The sequence below is a fragment of the Ambystoma mexicanum genome, chromosome 1q (assembly GCF_040938575.1).
Source record: "Ambystoma mexicanum isolate Mex_15411 chromosome 1q, UKY_AmexF1_1, whole genome shotgun sequence".
Classification (NCBI taxonomy): domain Eukaryota; kingdom Metazoa; phylum Chordata; class Amphibia; order Caudata; family Ambystomatidae; genus Ambystoma; species Ambystoma mexicanum.
The window spans coordinates 1,316,831,547-1,316,850,612 of NC_090922.1; the positions used below are offsets into that span (position 1 = coordinate 1,316,831,547).

At 45.1% G+C, this 19,066-nt stretch overlaps 1 protein-coding gene across 1 annotated transcript in view; it reads right to left on the reverse strand.

Annotated features, from left to right (window-relative positions):
* LOC138546965 (sterol carrier protein 2-like) overlaps positions 1–19,066 on the reverse strand; it is a 757,362-nt gene that overhangs the window by 149,189 nt on the left and 589,107 nt on the right. Inside the window, exon 13 of the mRNA XM_069642177.1 lies at positions 7,609–7,708. Coding sequence (XP_069498278.1) covers positions 7,609–7,708 — 100 coding nt within the window. The remainder of the gene's footprint in view (positions 1–7,608; positions 7,709–19,066) is intronic.

Below are 19,066 nucleotides of genomic sequence, written 5' to 3' on the forward strand. Positions count from 1 at the left end.
GCTGTACCAAGTGTGAAAACAGGCATGTCAAATCTCTAGGGGTCAATATAAAAGCTTACATACCAAAGTATATGGGCAATGCAGTACATGAGCATGTGATGCCGAACCGACGCATATGAAACTATTTCTGGAATACACGCATGTACATGGGCATATATGCTTGAGCATGTTTCTATAGAACTATGGATTTGAGGCTGAACTCGAGTACATGTAGCAGTTTGGGTAGATTCGTTTTTATATAGGCATTGGAGGCATGTCTTAGGTATATAATGGCTAAATGTAGGCTAATGCTGCAGAGCTCAGACACACAAGAATCATCCTGGGCCTATGGCAGGTTTTCTGGCACACAATAGCAGTATATCAACATTAAGGAGCATCATTAATTCCTGCACTCTGCAAATTTGTAAACACCTCATTTATGGAGGGTTGTGTCCCTAATATCAAAAATACTTGGATTACGCCAACACTGGAAAAAACAGGTCTCCGTCTCATGGACCCACTAAACTATTGCCCAATATCGAATTCTCCTTTCTTGCACAAGATTCTCGATCGAGTTGCATATACTCAAGTTCTCACACATCTCAGATCTCATAACATCTTGAATAAATGGCAGCCTGGGTTCAGAGGGAACCACGGAACTGAGACAGCACTATTAGATCTTAAGTCTAGGTTGCTCAGACACATGGATAACGGACGGACGGCAATGCTTATGCTGCTTGATCTCCAGGTTGGAGGAAGTGGCAGGGTTCTCAAAATACGCAGCCTGGTAGGCCAAATCCTTCTGTATCAGATTGCCAATGCAGGATTAGCAGTACAATGGCATAAGCAAAACCAACAGAACTTCTGCAAGGAGTACCACATGGGGCCTTCTCCCCAGTGTTTTATAACATTTTTACGATTCCATTTTTTGACTTTCTGGAAAGCAATAAGAATGAATTTACAAACTATGCCGACGACACGCAATGTGTCGTCTCCCCGACTGCCATATTTGAAGATGAGAGCACAATAAAAAGAATATATGGAATGGTCCAAAAATGGATGTGTTGTAATAGGCTTGCACTTAACACTAACAAAACAGAACTGATGCTGGTGGGCACAGAAAACAAAACCTGGAAAGTGGAGAAGGATTATGCATTATTTCTGACAGACGGCTGAGAGATTAAAACAAAGTGCAAAGTTAAGACCCTAGGGGTTTATTTCGACCAAAATCTCATTATGAAGGCACAAGTAGGAAGCCTTGTATCTACAGCCTCATATTCTACTAAGCTCCTGGCCTACGCACGCCCGTACATCTCAAGAGAAAATAGAGAAACTCTGGCTAGAGCACTGACGGCCGCCAGACTCGACTACTGCAGTAGTCTGTTGGTTGGGTTGCCTGTGACTGAGATCAAACAAGTCGTTCTGAATAACGCTGTCAGGACCATCATGGATCTGGGGAAGAGAACCATGTTTCCGAGGCAAGGAGGACATTTCACTGGCTCCCTATGAAGGCCAGAATTACATTCCATTTCCTATTAATCACTCACCAGCACTAACATTTTTAAAAGAAGTTCTGGTAAAGAAACAGAACTCCCATAACCTAAGATCCAATAACACTGCCCAATTGACAATTCCAGCTTGCAACCTTTACAATTCAAGAAGGGAGCCTTCTTTGCGATAGCTCCTCATGTCTGGAACTCCATATACCTGTGAATTTAAGCGAGGAATCATCAACCCCAATTTTCAGGAAAAAACTAAAAACATACCCGTTTAGTTGAATCCTGATTCTTTCTCGGTAGCCTGCTCTCCTCAACCCTTAATCTGAATGCTATATCACCATATCCTGTCTGTCCGTCTGTTTTTGTGTCAGCGCCCCAGAGCCCCCCCCTCTCCCCAAGTCAGTGGTGCGCAATATACATTTTCTAAACTATACTAAAATCATCTGCACAGAAACGGTGTTCCTGGCATATGATAGATGTAGGCCAGAAGTGATCCTGGACATTTGAAGGTGTTCCAAGAACATGTGTTAACTGGGCATATTCAGATTTTCCCAGAAAATTAGTAAATTGGAGCACTTAACGAAAGGTTTAAGCTGATGTTTGTGGAGACTCCCAAGAGGATTTGGGGGATCACACTGAAAGCCTTTTTTAGTTATTTCATTTCCAGAGCCCCAAAAACAAAATGTCCGCTGGCTGCCCCTCTTCTTGGCAAAGAGCTACACACTTGACTGAAGGTGGAAAACTTTGTATTCTTCCAGTAGAAGCACCAATCACATGCGCACCAACCATGGGTGTGGAGGAGACCAGCAAACTGATTAGGATGTAGATGAATAAAGCAGCACAAAACTGTGGGAGGGAGGAGGCGTGCTCTTTGTGCAGTCGCAGCACAAGTGAATGTGCACTCCATACTGCCAGCTCAGGGAGCTCCCTTAAAGGTTCAAAGAGGTCACCCATGATATTACTGCAGGTGCAGAAAGCCTAGATGGTTAGGTTTGTGGTTCGAGCACTGTAAACTAGTCTACACTCTCACGTCATGTGCCACCAAAACCCTGTTTCTCCAGTAGGTGGGTTTGCATACCGAAGTGAGTCACTACAGGCCGCTCTATTTTACAGACAATGGCTGTAAAATATGAGATGATCCTTAAGAAATGTTTGCAGTAACTCCACATGTTTCCTTTAGAAGCAAACCAAAGAAACCTCTGGCAAAGGGGAAAGTTCCAACTAAACACAATAGCATTGCACACAAATAGCGAGGGAGGAAGCAAAGTAATAAGCATTTTAAAAAACAAATACTTTTTGTCACAAGGGCAAACTGGGATGCAATTTATTATACGAAGATTGTACAAATAAACAGGATTCCAGCTCCCTTACTTAATTTACTGGATAATGACCCGGTGCATATTAAAAAAACAAATTACTATTTTCTACTGCATAAGGCATTTATACTTTGTATTTGACCTGATCGCTCAATCTAGGTCAGTTTGTGTGACGACTTATACACAAGTAACTGTCTGAATGTTGCTGTAATTTTCTATAATTAAGTGCTAAGGGGGCATGTATGTTCGTCTTGAATTCCTATTGGAAATCATTGTAGGCTCTGCCCACACCCGCAGTTCTAACTGACTGCCATCATAAGAAAAAAGCCACTCCGTTACTGAATTCCCTTTTCAAATAAACAAAATGATTACAACATTTTTAGGTGCATCTAGACACTTTAGCTCTCCGGCAGAGGTCTTGCATCAGCATGAACCCGTTTTCAACAAGTTACTACATGATACAGAAAAAGAGCTTTATTGCAAAAGCCCTGTTATAGTGCCAAGCATGTTGTAGAAACTAGAGCAAATATGTTGGGGAGAGAGTTGCCAAGTGCGAATGGGGAAACAACGCTGCCACTCACGGGGGATAAACTATTCTTCATGAGAACAAAAGATGCCATCAATTTGTTCTGAAACTCAAGAGACGTCTTGGAGGTGTCCAAAGTAGTTGAGGTTGGAGTTTCGGTTCTGCAGGGAACATGCACTTCATGCTGAGGAGTGATTTGGCCTCAAGTCCCTCTCGAGCTGGGAAGTTCTTAAACGCTTGGGCGGGCTGATACAGAGTCTTAGTTGAGGGGATTAGAAAACTAACATTTAAGTGATGTATTTTATAGTTGGCCCCTTCCCCAATTTGCGCTTCTGTAATTCTTCATCTGTTGGTGAAGAGGGTCAAGGGCATGGTCCTTGATGTCTTAATGTAAGAAACAAGCCCAGTTAAGGCTTTCACCTCGTCTAGACAGCTGAATTCACAGATCTAGAGGTGGTGTCTATCAAAATTGTTACGATTTGGAGTTGTCGTAATCCAGCCACCTGTCCTTGTGAAGCCAGAAAGCGAAGTTCTCAGCCACCTTAGAGGGGTTAATATCTGAAAGATTATCCTAATTATCCCAATGTTGTACGTTGAAACAGGACTGAGGCAGCATCAAGCTGACAAATGGAAAAGGGGATATTTCAGTAACATTTCTTCCTTTGAGTTGCCCTATTCTTGGCCTCTTTGAGTTGGACCACAGATGGCCGAGAGGCAAAACCCTTGCTCTTAACTAAAATCTGCTGAAAGCACAGCTGACTGTGCCGATAAGAGGCCAACACAACCACCCGAGGTTTCTCCTTAGGAACCTTGTAATTGAGATCCGAGGATTTGAAAGTGCGCTTTTTTTCCAAACGAGCGAACACTGCTCCAGTAAGATTTATCAGATTCAGAAAGAGCCAGCCTCAAGAAAAGACAACATCCAGCCGCAGGTGTCTGTGAAAGGGGAACATACTTAAAGCCTGCATGGCTTTCCCCATGACCATATTCTACGATCTTGTTGGATGCAGAGATGAAGGTTCCTCATCCTTAGCTGCCACCAGCTTATTATTTGCAGAAGCCGCTAATCAGGATGAAGTATCTGGAACTTTTCTTAAAGCCACTAAAAGGTCTATTGGCACAGGAAGTGACTTCCCCAGTACATAAGTGGAGCGTACAAGTACTATGAGCTTAAATTCCTTTTTCTAATGTTACAGATACTAGATTGCAGAACTGCCACGCTTTCAACTCTTAATTTCGTCCCTGAAAAATATGCATTTCTAGCAATTTGCAGAAAGGGAGTCGCCAGAGCAGAGCATGAAATCTGTGCAGCCTGAATCTTTGCCAGTATTGTGGTATAGCAGAACTGTAAACTGTCCTTCGCCTGGTCTACGTAATACTCAAGGAAGCAGAACATATCCTGAAATACTACGTTTGTCTTTCTCCACACATTCATCTTCATTGAATGGATGGATGGCTTATGTACTATTTGAAAATAAAGAGGATGAATGAATCCACACAGTACTTTGAACAGAACTGAACATTGTATGAGTGAGTGCGTGGTACTTCTAAAAACAAGTAGCATTCGAAACTGTATTATTGCAAAGAAGAACAAAAGGATGTGATGGATGAGGAGCACAACTATACAAGAATAATTCTTTAAATTCTGAAAGGTGAAATTTAGAATGTGGTGGTACAAACTGCAGAAATGGAGTAGCAGTCTCTTACAGCACTACCAAACAGCTGCTCTGGTGTAACAGCAAAGTACTGTAAAACAGCCCATTCTGGGTAGTTTAGGTCTGGAAAGAAATCTGTATCCATCCTCTCACACCAGACACCAAACGCAGTACAGGTGCAGATCTGTAAAGGCGCAGTTGGACGCATACACCTTAACTCCAGTCCCCTCACCTCCATCATACTGGAACAGTGGGAGAAGAGCTCTGTGCCACATCGAGTGTGCAAGAGACGATATGCACTCAGACAGCCGTACCAAATGTACCCTCGAACTGAAGGTGTGGAAGGATGTCAGCATGCACCATTGGCCACCATAGTGCGCTGAGTGAAACCTGATGAGGGCAGAGTGATGTCATAAAGCAAATATACAAAGCCATACTGAAATGATACAAAAATACTTGAGACACGATGTAACCGAAGTGACAAGAGAAACATGTACGAAATTATAAAAGTAATCATGAATGAAAAAGAAGACAAAGTAACTTGCTGACCAATAAGTGTAAATTCGCAGTAACGCAAGGTAGAAAAAAACATATAGAAGCTTGCTATAGAGGAATACACAGGGTGGCTAAGAAGTGTAAATTCGCAGTAACGCAAGGTAGAAAAAAACATATAGAAGCTTGCTATAGAGGAATACACAAGGTGGCTAAAATGGCCATAGTTTGAAAATGGACGGCGGCTCGTGTTAAGATTCAATTCAGTTACTTCAGAGACAGATTAGAGTGTCAGGAGATGCTGGAAGAACCGCGTTGTGTGCAAAACAAAGCAGAGTCTATGTTAGCTTGGGATCAAGGATGCTGTTTTTAAGGAACAGCTGCAAAGCACAAAGGGAAGCAGACATATAAGCCATGGACGAGACATATTTCTCTTAGATTAAAGAAGACGAAAACATCTGCAAGAGCCAAGTATTGGACAATTAAAAGTGTATAAAGTCTATAGAAGGTAGAGTGAGCAGGTCTCTAGAGGCCAAGAAGATCAATAAGGCTCAGTATTATTAAATCAAATAGCAGTGAATAAGAGGCCGAAATGGACAAATACGTGGTCTCTTCACATGTGGCACAGAAGTCGAAAACAAGGGCTATTCATTAAGCCTCGGATGAAGATAGTGATGTACTTACACTACCTTGAATATCCCAGAACAGAGAGCAGGCTACAAGGTCAACTACAGATGGGAAACTTAGGCTCATGGCCGGACTGATGAGAGATGATGGACTAATAGGGAAAGTGGGCAGTTATCTGAAGTGATTCAAGCGCCTGGATTTCGTTTCACCTACGTGCTGCGAGCCGAGGGGAAAGACCAAGGTTGGGCGAGAATGCAAACCAATCAGTGGGTCCATGGGGCAACCTGCTATACAATGTTGCATAGACCAATCCGCTGTCAGTTTATTCGCATTAATCAGTATTATACATATTTAGAGGTAGTTCGAGGCGTGCCTCACTGAGATAGCCAATGGAGTACTAATCCCTATGTGCAGACATGTTCTCATAACCAATCCCTCCCGCTAATAAGTTTAATAGTTTGCCACATAGGAAGACGTCATAGATGACCCATATTGGAGTAGAAGACCTGTGTGTAATCAAATCTGTGTGTTAGCGTGCAAGCCTCAGTCCGATGTCTACCAGTTGACCCAGCTTTATTAAAATGAGAAGTAGTACTTCGCCATATTCTTTGAGTCGGTTTGGTTATTTGGTCCGAGATCTTTATTGGCACAAGAGACGCTTCAAGGTGCTAAAGCACAGGTCAGACACTAACAGTCGGTTGCAATCTGGACATTGCTAGAAATGCATATTTTTTAGGGGAGAAATTAAGAGTTGAAAAAGTGGCAGTTCTGTAATCCAGTATCTGTAACGGCAGAAAAAGAAAACTAAGCCCATAATACTTGCACGCTCCTTCTGGTGCCAATAGGCTTTTTAGTGGCTTTGCAAAAAGTTCCAGAAACAGTTCGCCTATGGTAGATGCCTGAAAAGTTGAGGAATCTGTGGGAGGAAGGTATACATTAGAACCAACGTTTTCATTGTTAACAGGCAATCTCACTGGCACCTAAAGCGTTAGAATGTTGTATACCAATCTAAAACTGACAACGGGGAGCACCATTCCAGAGGCTGTGCAAAATAGAGGACACAGTGTCTCCCCGATGCAGAATTCTATGGATACTGGGGCAATCTTTAGAAGGTTTTCCACCTTGAATAGAATCCTGCCCTGGCAGGTGAAGGCACATCAACGTGACCATCATGGGCTCCTAAAGCAGAAGGCACCAAAAAGCCCTACAAGCAGAAGAGGCAGAGAACGGCCATGCTACAAGCAGGATCACTTGATGCACTGAACCTCGCTAGCACCAAAGCTTTGAGAGCAGATTTTGTGAGCATCAATCAATTAAATAATATTTCCCTTTTACTTGAACACGAGGAACATGTAAAAGACTTGCAACGGTCTCCTCAACAATAATGGTGGGTTTAGAGTGTGCCTCCCTCTTTACAATCTGAAAGTTTGTGTATACTTCATGTCACTTAGTAGCTTCTAAATAATTAGTAGAAAAAGTGCCACATTGAATAAAACCAAAACAAACATAGGTACCTCTTCTAGTTTCTTTTGAATTTCTTTGAAGACCATGTGAGCTTTGAAGTCCTGGACCTCGACAGCGGCGCTGACAGGAATGGCTTGGATGTGGCCAGTTCTGAAACATAAGGAGACAAATCATTCAATCAATATTGATGGTTTAGGCATCGAAAGGTGCTCTTGTGCTAAGTACTTGTAACTGCAACTGGCTCTTCAATGCTTCCAGCGTAACTGTGTAAGCGCAATTATTCAACTGTGTTTATCATGAGGCAAATTATATCTTTAGTAAAGCTTTAAAGATGCTCTGAAAAGAAGGCAGCAGACTGGCAGCTCGTTTTAGGATGTTCATGGATTATAAAAGCATACTGGAACCCAGCCATCACAGAGTTCGCAAAATCTACTAGCGCACTAGCATTGGCGAGTAGTTTTTATGAAGGGCGAGTGTCATTTGCAGGATACTCAACCTTGCTGGCGTGTATGGGGTTTTTAGAAACCTATTTTTCTTTTGCTGCAAACACACTTTGTTTGCAGTAAATGGCAAATACAAGTTTCACTGTGCAAGATTCACAGCATTGCACCAAATATGAAGTGTTCTATGACGAGATGCACCATTTTACAAAAAGCACTGGTAAATATTTTGTCACCAGTCACATTGGGGCAAGTGCATTGCTCTTAGGTATGTAAACTGAGGAATTCACCCTGCAGGTCTATTCGAATTTTTAAGAATTTGCAAGGCCTGCAACATTCACTTGGTAAGTAAGTACAATACAAATAGTCTCCCTTAGAATTGTCACATCATTACAAATAAAATACTGATGATGCTCTGTCTATACAGATGCATGCACCAAACACACAATATCGTTTTAATCAATGACACATTTTGAGCTGTCTCATCACCACACAAATTATTGAAAATAAAGTTTAATTAAAATTGTAAATCAGTTATGAAAGGTTGGAGCTATGGCCAGACTAGGGTTCTTACTAGTGAGTGCCTCCTTAAAATTAGCATTGAACGAAAAAGGGGTAACCTTATAAATGCTCCCGAGTCTGCATCAACAGTGTGGATGTGGGATTGCTACTGTGCAATCTTAGCCAATGGGATGACTGGTGGAGAGAAAGAGGTGGCCTGGGGGATTAGGGACCTTGAGGCACAGGAATACAATGGCCAATGAAGAACAAAATGTGAAGCACCATAGCAAATTAAACATTCACAATAAAACAAGGTAACAGGAGACTTATCTGCACACAAGATTGACTACAGACCCCAGGCAATGATTCCCAACAGCAGGGATGTCTAGTGGAAGCAGGGCTTGCAGAATACACTAGCATTGGAGAGTAGTTTTTATGAAGGGCAAGCACCATTTGCAGGATGCTCGACCTTGCTGGCGAGTATGGGGACCTTAGAAACGTATTTTGCACTTACTAGAAACACATTGGCAAATGCAAATTTCGCTGGTCATGGTTGGCAGCATTGCACCAAATATGCAGTGTGCTTATGGAGGCATGCAGCATTTTACAAAAAACACTGGTAAATATACTGTCACCAGTCAACTTGGGGCGAGTGCATTCCTCTTAGGTCGAGAATGTACACCAAGGATCTCGCCTTGCAGGTCTAGTTCGATTTTTAATCATCTGTAAGACCTGAGAACTTTAGTTTTAATTCAAATCAATTGGCAGAATATGATGAACATAATAAACAGCAATGCAGAAAGCTACTGACATGGGTGAGAATATATCAAAGTAGTATTTACACAGTTCAATGGGGAACACGTTAAATCAGGTTGACGATTACACAGGTGCAAATAATGAAGACAGTTCAAAATATGGATAGTATTTTCTGTATACACACACAACTGTAGTTGTTGAAATGAAAGATTGACTGGACACAAAAAACGTGATTCACTGTCCCTGTGGATGTTAAAGCGTGCAAAGGGTCGAATACATTGTTTCAAACTGCAATAGTTTTGATTCAAAAGGACCGAAAAAAAAAATTCGAATGGCTTTCTTTCAATGTAAAAAAAAAGAAAAAGAAGTGCATTCGATTTTTTTTTCGATCCTTTTGATTCGAAACTATTGCATTCGATCCTTTTGTATTTGAACCTTTCAGTATAAACCGCTTCTTTGGTTAAGACACTCACACTGAGTTAAGACTTCACACACAGGATCATTCTTAGAACGCACACTGTATTTTTCCAAACCGGTAACTTGGTATCATTAAACTATAAATGGTTTTAAGTATTTCCTGCGAGAAACAAACAGCTTTAAAATAAAAAATATATTAAGAATAACTATGCAGGAGATCTGATTAACTCCATACACATGTTCCAAAAGAAATACATACTTTTTGGACAACCTGTATAACCAGAGTGTGAGGGTGTGGCGCAGGCACAATAGGAAAAAATAAAATTACATTAATCTGTCCATAGAAGTTGCATCTCATTTGTTGAGACGATTATATTTCTGTGAAATTGTGAGTACTGTACATGTTCACGGAAACAGATTCTACGTCAAGACCGGAGGCTCGGATTATGCTTCCCTTTCCATTTTGCTACTTCAGCAGCAAATGTACAACTAATAAAACATAACAAAACTACAATAACCATTGTTTTAGAGTCTTTGGTAGTTCTGTTCTTATTGGTCCTCAAACTGAACACGTGATAAAAGTAACCAATCAGCACAGTCCTTGTCCATAACTGCACTGTCCCTCTTCTTCACTTCCTCTTTCTTTGCTGCTCGGCAGCGAGTTAAGTGCCGTTATCCGCATCTGTTTTTGAGTGTTCATGCCCATATCCGCATCTGTTACTGAGTGTTAGTGCCCATATCCACATCTGTTTGAGTGTTTTGAAGTTGTGGTCGCGACAGGGCTGGTGCTCCGGCAACCGCAACCTCATAAGGGACTCACAGAGGGCACTATGGTCACGGTAGGAGGAGCGCGACGGGACCACGTAGCTCTGGCACTCCCTCCATTCCACAGACCGTTAGGTAAGTGTATTAACATATGAGCGATCGCTACGAGAACATATCTTTATAATACCAACATAAGTCAGGAGACATAATCTGTTTGGTTTGCTTCAGAGTGCAACATTCTACAAAATCGCGCTACGCGATTAGAGAGCACAGCACCCCTGCAGGCTACAGAGAGGTACTGCAATACTCACATTGACGGGCACAGTCCCAGGTAAAACCTGTGAAAAAAATATATATAATATATGACAATGCATTACTTACCGTAAAAGCATTTCTGATGGTTGTATCTGCTTAGATTCACATGCTGTGCATAGTCCGACATCCAGTGGTCACTGCGGAGTATTGCATTTTATTTTTCGGAGTCGAAAAGGGGACGTCGACAAGGCGGGTCTGTAACACTATCCCTATAGTGACGTGCGGTGTACCCACAATCCCTCACGCGTCTAGGTCCCTCTGTTTGTATTTTTTCTGCCCTGAGGGAGCCTTCTAGACGTGAGCGAGTACAGAAAAGAGAGATATAAAAGGATGTCTATGTTCCTTCCATCTGAGCGCGGAGGAAGGGTGGGCACATGTGAATCCAAGCAGATACAACCATCAGAAATACTTTTACGGTAAGTAATGCATTGTCTTCTGATGTTTGTTAATCTGCTTAGAATCACATGCTGTGCATAGACTAGCGAGCAGTACCCGGAGTTGGAGGTGGGTTGTGAGAAGGAACAGTAGAGAAAAGGTGTCTTAATACGGCTTGTCACACCTGGGAATCGGATCTAGAGTGGGCATCTAGACAGTAGTGTTTTGTAAAGGTGTGTACAGAACTCCAGGTTGCCGCTTTGCAAATGGACTCAAGGGGAACATTTGCAATGAATGCTATGGAAGCCCCAGTGCCTCGAGTAGAGTGTGCTCTTGGCTTGAAGGGTAGTTCTCTCTTAGCAAGAGTATAACAGAGTGATGCATTGAACAATCCATCTAGATATAGTGGACTTAGAAACTGCATCTCCTTCTCTTCCTGCTGCCACCGAGACAAAGAACTGATTAGTCTGTCTCAGTGGTCTAGTTCTTTCCATATAGAACATGACAGCTCTGCGCACATCAAGTGTATGCAGGCTTTTTTCTCCCAAATTTGAAGGGTTTTGAAAGAACGTAGGTAGTTCTACTGACTGGTTGACATGGAATTTTGAGATGAATTTTGGTGCAAACCTCGGGTGTGTGTGTTGAATCACCTTATCTTTGTGAACTGTTACAAAGGGGTCTAGAACAGAAAGAGCCTGTAGTTCACTTACTCTCCTAATGGAGGTGATAGTTATTAGGAAAGCAGTCTTAAGAGTGAGATCTTTAAGAGTTGCCTTGTGCATGGGTTCAAAGGGTGAGCCCATTAGCCTGGTAAGTACCACATTTAGGTCCCATCTGGGAGCTGGGTTTGCTATTGGAGGGTGGATTCTCTTGACTCCCTCCATGAAGGCTTTAATAACTGGGACTTTCCACCATGACACTTTAAGTTGAGAAGTGGTGTATGCAGAAAGTGCCGCTAGGTGGACTTTAATAGAGTTACACACTAGACCCGAGCCCAGTAAATGGGTCAGGTAAAGCACAATTTGTGTGGGAGAGCAGTCAACAGGGTTGATGCTCTTGCCTCTACACCAGATGACAAATCTTTTCCACTTGCTAGAATAACAGTGGCGAGTGTTAGGTTTTCTTGCTACTTTGAGAATGTCCATGCATCTCTGCGGGAGCTGTAGATGTCCAAATTCTATGATCTCAGGAGCCACGCTGCTAAGTTCATTGTCTGTGGGCATGGATGCAGTGTCCTGCCCTTGTCCTGTGACAGCATGTTGTACGGGCAGGGAAGTTTCACTGGAGGAGATAGAGATTTCCATCAAGTGCCCGAACCATGGCTGCCGGGCCCACATAGGGGCCACCAGTATCATGGTAACTTGTTCCTGGTGCATCTTGTGCTCTATTTTGTTGAGAAGGGGAGTCGGGGGGGAAAAGCGTAAACAAATTTCCCTGACCATGGTATCGATAGACCGTTCCCCTTGGATTGGTTCTGGGGGTACCTGGAGGGGTAATCTTGGCATTGGGAGTTCTCCAGGGTTGCGAACAGATCTATTTCTGGGAATCCCCACTGTGTGAAAACGTCAAAGACGATGTCTTCTTGTAATCGCCATTCGTACTCTGCGGGCAGAGGGAAGTCTCTGCTGAGTTCGTCTGCTAGCAGATTGAGTTCCCCTGGTACAACATGTGTCTGAGAGCCCACTTCCAGATATTCTGGGACAGCTTGGACAGTCCTGGAGAGTGGGTGCCCCCTTGCTTGTTCAGATAGTACATGGCTGTGGTGCTGTCTGTGAGGATCATAACTGTCTTCCCTTGCAGGTGTGCCTGGAAGGCCTTCAGTGCCTTGAAGACCGCTAGCAGTTCCAGCAAGTTTATGTGTTTGGACGCTACACTCGGAGTCCAAACTCCGTGTGCAGTCTGATGGGATAGGTGAGCTCCCCATCCGGTGAGGGATGCGTCTGTGGTTAGAGTGGCTTCCACTGCGGGGGTGGCGAATGGTTTCCCTATGACAAGGTTTTCCTTCGACCACCACCGTAGCGAGAGAACCAAGGCCTGCGAGACCACCACTAGATCGTCCCATAGTCCGCTGGCCTGACACCACTGGCTGTTGAGCCACTCTTGCTTTGGGCGCATGCGCAGGCGCGCGTGAGGTACCAAATATATACATAACGCCATCATTCCTAGCAAACGCATGGCTTTGCGCACCGTCACTTTTCGACCGGCCACATATTGAGGGATCTGAAACGGCATGTTTTGGACCCTCTCGTTGGAGGGGAAGACGAGGCCGTCCTTTGTTCGAATTAGAGCCCCTAGGAATTGTTTGATCTGGCTGGGATCTAAGCTGGACTTCTCGTTTATGGAGAAGCCTAGTTGGAACAAAAGGTCTACAGTCTTTTGGGTATTTGAGAAGCATGTTTCGTAGGAATCCCCTGATATGAGCCAATCATCGAGGTAAGGGTATACTGGGATGGACAGCCTGCGCAGGTGGGCCGCTGCCACTGCCAGTACTTTCGTGAATACTCTCGGCGCTGATGCTATGCCGAAGGTTTGCACTCTGAACTGGTAGTGTTTGCCCTTAATCATGAACCTGAGGTATTTTCTGTGCGATGGCAACATTAAAATATGAAAGAATGCATCTTTCATGTCCAGTGTTGTCATGTAATCTCCCTGTGAGAGCAGGGGGATTACTTCCTGTAAAGTCACCATACGAAACTTCTGAGGTTTGACAAATTTGTTCGCTGGGCGCAGATCTAGTACAGGGCGCATGATTAAGTCCTTTTTGGGTACAAGGAAGTACACTGAATAATTACCTTGCGTTACCTGAGATAGAGGCACAACCTCTATAGCTCCTTTTTCTAGTAGCTGGTCCACTTCTTGAAGAAGGATGGCGAGGTGTTCTGGTGTCATGCGTCGTCTCCTTGGGGGTATGTACGTAGGGGAACTGTTGAACTCTATACAATAGCCGCGGGCTATGGTTGATAGTACCCAGCGGTCTGATGTTATTCCCTCCCATGCTGGAAAAAAGAATGTTAACCGGCCCCCGACCGGCGACGCATGGGAGGGGACCCGAATCTTCAAGTCATTTGGTGTTGGTGGCTTGGGAACCTCTAGGGGTGGAACCCCGACCTCTTCCCTTGCCACGGCGTTGTCCTCTTTGGTTGTATTGTCCACTGGTGCCTTGATTAGAGGACCTGTTACCTGCAGAATACTGCTGCTGCTGCTGTTGTTGCTGCTGCCGTTGGCCTCGGAAAAAAGCACCTGTTGCCATAACCACGCTTGTTGGGAGGCCTTGAAATCTGGTCTAGGGTTTTGATGGTGTCAAAATCCTATTTTGCGGTTTCTAAAGCATCATCAACCGCTTTCCCAAAGAGGTTGGCATCTTCTATAGGTTTGTTAATTAGAGATGCTTGTGTTTCTGGTTTAAACCCTGAATTACGTAGCCATACATGGCATTTGAGGAGGATTCCTTGGACCAGGGAACGGCCAGCCATTTCTGCGGCATCCAGAGTATTTTTAATGATGCTCTGGTTGACTAAAGACCCCTCAGTAACCGTGGCCAGAAGCAGAGTTCGTAGGGGTTCAGGTGCCTCCTCGATGTCCTTGCGTAGTTTACTCCATTGTGCATCTACGTAGCTCGCAAGCAGGGAGTTGTTGGCAATCCTCGTGGAAAAGGCAGCCGAGGCTGTAATGCTCTTTCCTAGGGCATACAATTTCTTACCCTCTTTATCTGGTGGTGCCTCGCTGGTTGACAGCGGGACGCCTGCCCTCTTTCTTGTATTTGTTACCACCAGGGAGTCTGGTACAGAGTGGCCCCTAACGTATAGGGGGTCTGATGGAGAGGGACTAAATAATTTTTCTATCCTCGGGTTGACCCCTCTGACCAACGCGGGTGTAGATAGCGAAGGAATAATTAATCTCCTTACTGAGGCGAGGAGGGGAATGGTTTGGCTGACAGGGGGTTTCTCCTTGATGATCTTTTCTACAATGTCTATGTCAGGAGAAATCTCCCCAGTATCAATTTCGAAGTGCGCTGCAGCCTTGCGCAGTAATGCATTAAAGGTAGGTTGATCGTCTACAGGTGACGTATTCCTGATTGGTGAGTACTTGGGGGGAGGGGAGGGGCAGGTTTAGGGCGTCAGGGTCTGAGTACGCTGAAGGGGACTGCCAGGGCTGTGAAGCACCTTCTTCTGGGTCTTCTCCGAAGCCCCCACCAGCCATGTCTGGGTTATCCTCGAAACCTTCCTCCTCTAGGTTTTGTTCCCCCTCGTTGCCTAAGAATTCCTCATCCTCATGGAGGTGGGAATCCTCTTCAGCGAGGTCGTATAAATCTACATCCTCTTGCATGGGATTAAACAGCTTAGGGTACTTGGCCCTGGGACCCTCCTGAGGTCCCTCTCTTGCTCTCTTGGGTGTTGGTAGGTTTTGAGTTTCCATAAACCTCTCCATCTTCTCCATACAAAACTGGAGTCTCTCCAGGGTCTCTTGAGGTACCCCTGAGCGGTCTGGGGGGGAAAAGGGAGGGTCTTCGGCCTGAAATCGCTTTGACCTATCCCATAACGTCGAAGATAAGTTCCCATCGCCGTCTGAAAAGCCTTCTGGCAGGCTAGGAGTCCCTCTAGATGGAGGGGGCAGTTCCTGCCTTCCTTCCGGCCTTTTCGGCGTTTATCTGGCCTTCTGAGCGGTAATCGACGTATCTTTCGCCGTCCGCCTCTGGCTATCGGTGGAAACGATCCTCGCCAGGCTCTCAACTGTCTGTGGAGGGCTCTGGTCTCGACGTTACAGGTGTCGCATGCTCTACGCCGACGGGCGCTCTCTGACGGAGCGCGTCGTCTGGTAGTTGGGGGTAGCGCCCTTATCTGGGGGAAGCCCAGTCGCTAGTCGACTCTGCGGTTGCGAGGGGGCTTAGGACCTTTACGGTCTGAGGACGCTGCCGGTAGAACCTGCGTCTCCGTTGGCGCTAATGGTTTCTTCGTCTTCGACGAAGGAGAGCCGTGGGGTGTGGGTTTATGGAAGTGTTTTTTGTGTTTGTCAATGTCGCCAGGGTGTTCATCCCCATAAGCAGGGCGTGAGCCGAGCTGGTCGGGGCCGGGGAGAGACGACGAGGAGTGCGAGCGCTCCTTACAGAGGTCTACGACTTCCGAAACGGAGGTCGGGTTATCACATTTCTCGTCACTTTCTGCGGCGGGTGAGGAATCAGACCTAGACATGGCATAGGCTGCCCACCTGTTGACCCTGCGGTCCTTTAAAGTCTTAGGCTTAAGAAGCCGACAAGCCGCGCAGCCGTCTTCCTTGTGGTTGAGGGGAAAGCAACGGTTACACCGCTTATGCTGGTCTTTCCAGGTGAACTTGCCCTTGCAGCGCGGGCAAAACCTAAAGGGTGTCCTCTCCATAGCTGAGGAAATATTTAGCTGTGATAACAACCCCGAAGGAAAGGGAGGGGAAAGGGAAAGGCATTCTCAGAGAGAAACAAGAAATGTCCCACGACCCCACTCTCCCTACTGTCTTTTGGCCGGCGAGGCCAGGCCACGTGTTCGGCAGCACCGAAGGATCTCCTCCGTCTCGTCCCCGCCATCGAAGGTCTTACTCGGCGGAGAAACAGCTTTGCAGCTACGTCGAGGGAGGGATCTAATGAAATGGATATTAATAATTAATGACCAAAGGTCGAGTAAAGTCTTTGCAATGTCTCTCGAGGAGCTCCGCGTAAAGGCAACCAATAACTGGGCGGAAAAAAACAATCTGAGGGACCTCGACGCGTGAGTGATTGTGGGTACACCGCACGTCACTATAGGGATAGTGTTACAGACACACCTTGTCGATGTCCCCTTTTCGACTACGAAAAACAAAATGCAATACTCCGCAGTGACCACTGGATGTCGGACTACGCACAGCATGTGATTCTAAGCAGATTAGCAAACATCAGAAATACACACACACACACACACACAAAAATCTCCAAGAGATTATACAGAAACTCCTGGCATATTAAAAAATCCCCAGTGTTCTGTGCTGACATGAGCTCCTCCAGTGATGAGGGAAAGGCTAACATTAGACAAAAGAGGAGCCATTTGAAGATGACTCAAGTCTTGCAAAGAGCCCTGGGGGCCTCATTGGGACAAGGGCCAGAGCAGATAGCTCTGATGGAGGACTGGCTCAAGTTCTCACAGGGCCTTTAGGAGATTAAAAAACAGGGGAAAGCAGATGAAGCCCACCCCCCCGGCACACCACCGAGGAAGAAGGGTGGTAAGAGGAGAGCGAGATCCAAGGCAGGGCCTTGCAGGTGGTAAGATAAGTCCTCAGACACATCTGATTAAGGAGATGAGGATTGGGAGGATGAGTATTCAGAGAAGGAGGTAGATTCCATATCTCCTCAGAAGAATAAGGCCATAAAGCACCAAAGAAAAAGGAGGAGACAGGATGATGGTGCAGGGGACGATTTTGACCCAGAGGCACTGAACCACCCACGTTCTTCCGAATGGGAGCCGCCAAACAAAATACCAGCCTACCTGAGAAAAGCACCTGAGGGCGCCCCTAGCTAAAGAGGCTAGGAGTAAGATGAGGGCAGAATGCCCGAGCCCTCACCTACCAAAGGGTGCGGTGGAGACATCCAAGATCGATGAGAAAATGATCACGTTCATGAGCAAGTGCACCAAGGATGTGAGGAAAGGACTAGATCGGTCCTGGCGATCATGCCAAGACAAGATGCTGGACATGATGGGCCCCTCACCAAGATACTGCAGATTGGCGAAGAAGCCAGAGAAAAGGGAGAACCAGTGGACCAGACGATTCTGATCAGGTGGTTCCAGAGGACAATCTGTATGTTGGGTAACACTAACCACACTATAAAAGGAGCACTGGGACATCAATTAGAACGCATAACAAGCTTTATTGTTGCATAGCAAAGACCCCCAACCTTTATCTCCATTTCTCCTAGGCCAACTGCCTCCCCTCAAACACAAACATTCTTTCATGTAGTCTATATACATCACAGACCCACCAGTATTCTAAAGATTGCAGTAGGCCTACATAACACACGATTACCACAGAGAGAAGATCATCTCTTCTAGTGAAGATAGATCCGAAGTTAAGTGAACTAGCTTCATCTGGGTCAGTGTCGACCGCGAAGGAGAAGCTCTTCAGAGATTCCTTTATTAAGGAGCTAACAAAGTTCGCAAACTCCTATGAGGAGCTGGAAAGCACAGGCGTCACTCAAGAGTGTTTGGAAGGCAGATTTTTGGGAGGAGCAGCAGAGGCAGGGGGGGGGGTCGCTTGGCTGGCCGGTTCCCTTTTAATAGACCCTACGATGACAGAACGCAGTGGCGAGACCAAGAGGATCGAAGGCAGACACCTTTCTTCCCATCAAGGGGCCGAGGAAGGGGAAGAAGTTGGCAACATTGAGAGCGTCAACAAAAGACCTCAGGTGAGAGTGAACAGCACACAATTAATCACCCCAGCACTAGGGGGGAGAATAGCAGAGTTTATAAAAAAAAGGGCACACTATATCTGGGGATACTTGAATAAAACTGTGCAAGGCTTTCACAGATTTTCTCGAGATACCTCAACAGAGGAATCCTCCAAGGGGTTTAGATCTAAACAAAGAAGACAAATTATTACTAGAGGAAGAACTGAGAGGGCTAGAAAGCAAAAATGCTATAAGAAAGGTTAACAGATTCCTCAAGAGGTTACATAAGCAACATGTACCTTGTGAAAGGGAAACACAAGGCAAGACCAATTATAATTTTGAAGAGTTTGAACGAATTTGTAGTGTACAGACACTTCAAAATAGAAGGGATACACCTATTAAGAGATACATTAATTCAAGGAGATTGGCCCGCCAGAATAGACCTAAAGGACACATATCTAACTATATCCATAGCAAAGGAACATTGCAGATTCTTAAGATTCTTCTGGGGGAGAGTCGACATGGGAATTTTGTCCTGGCATCCGCACCATGGTGTTT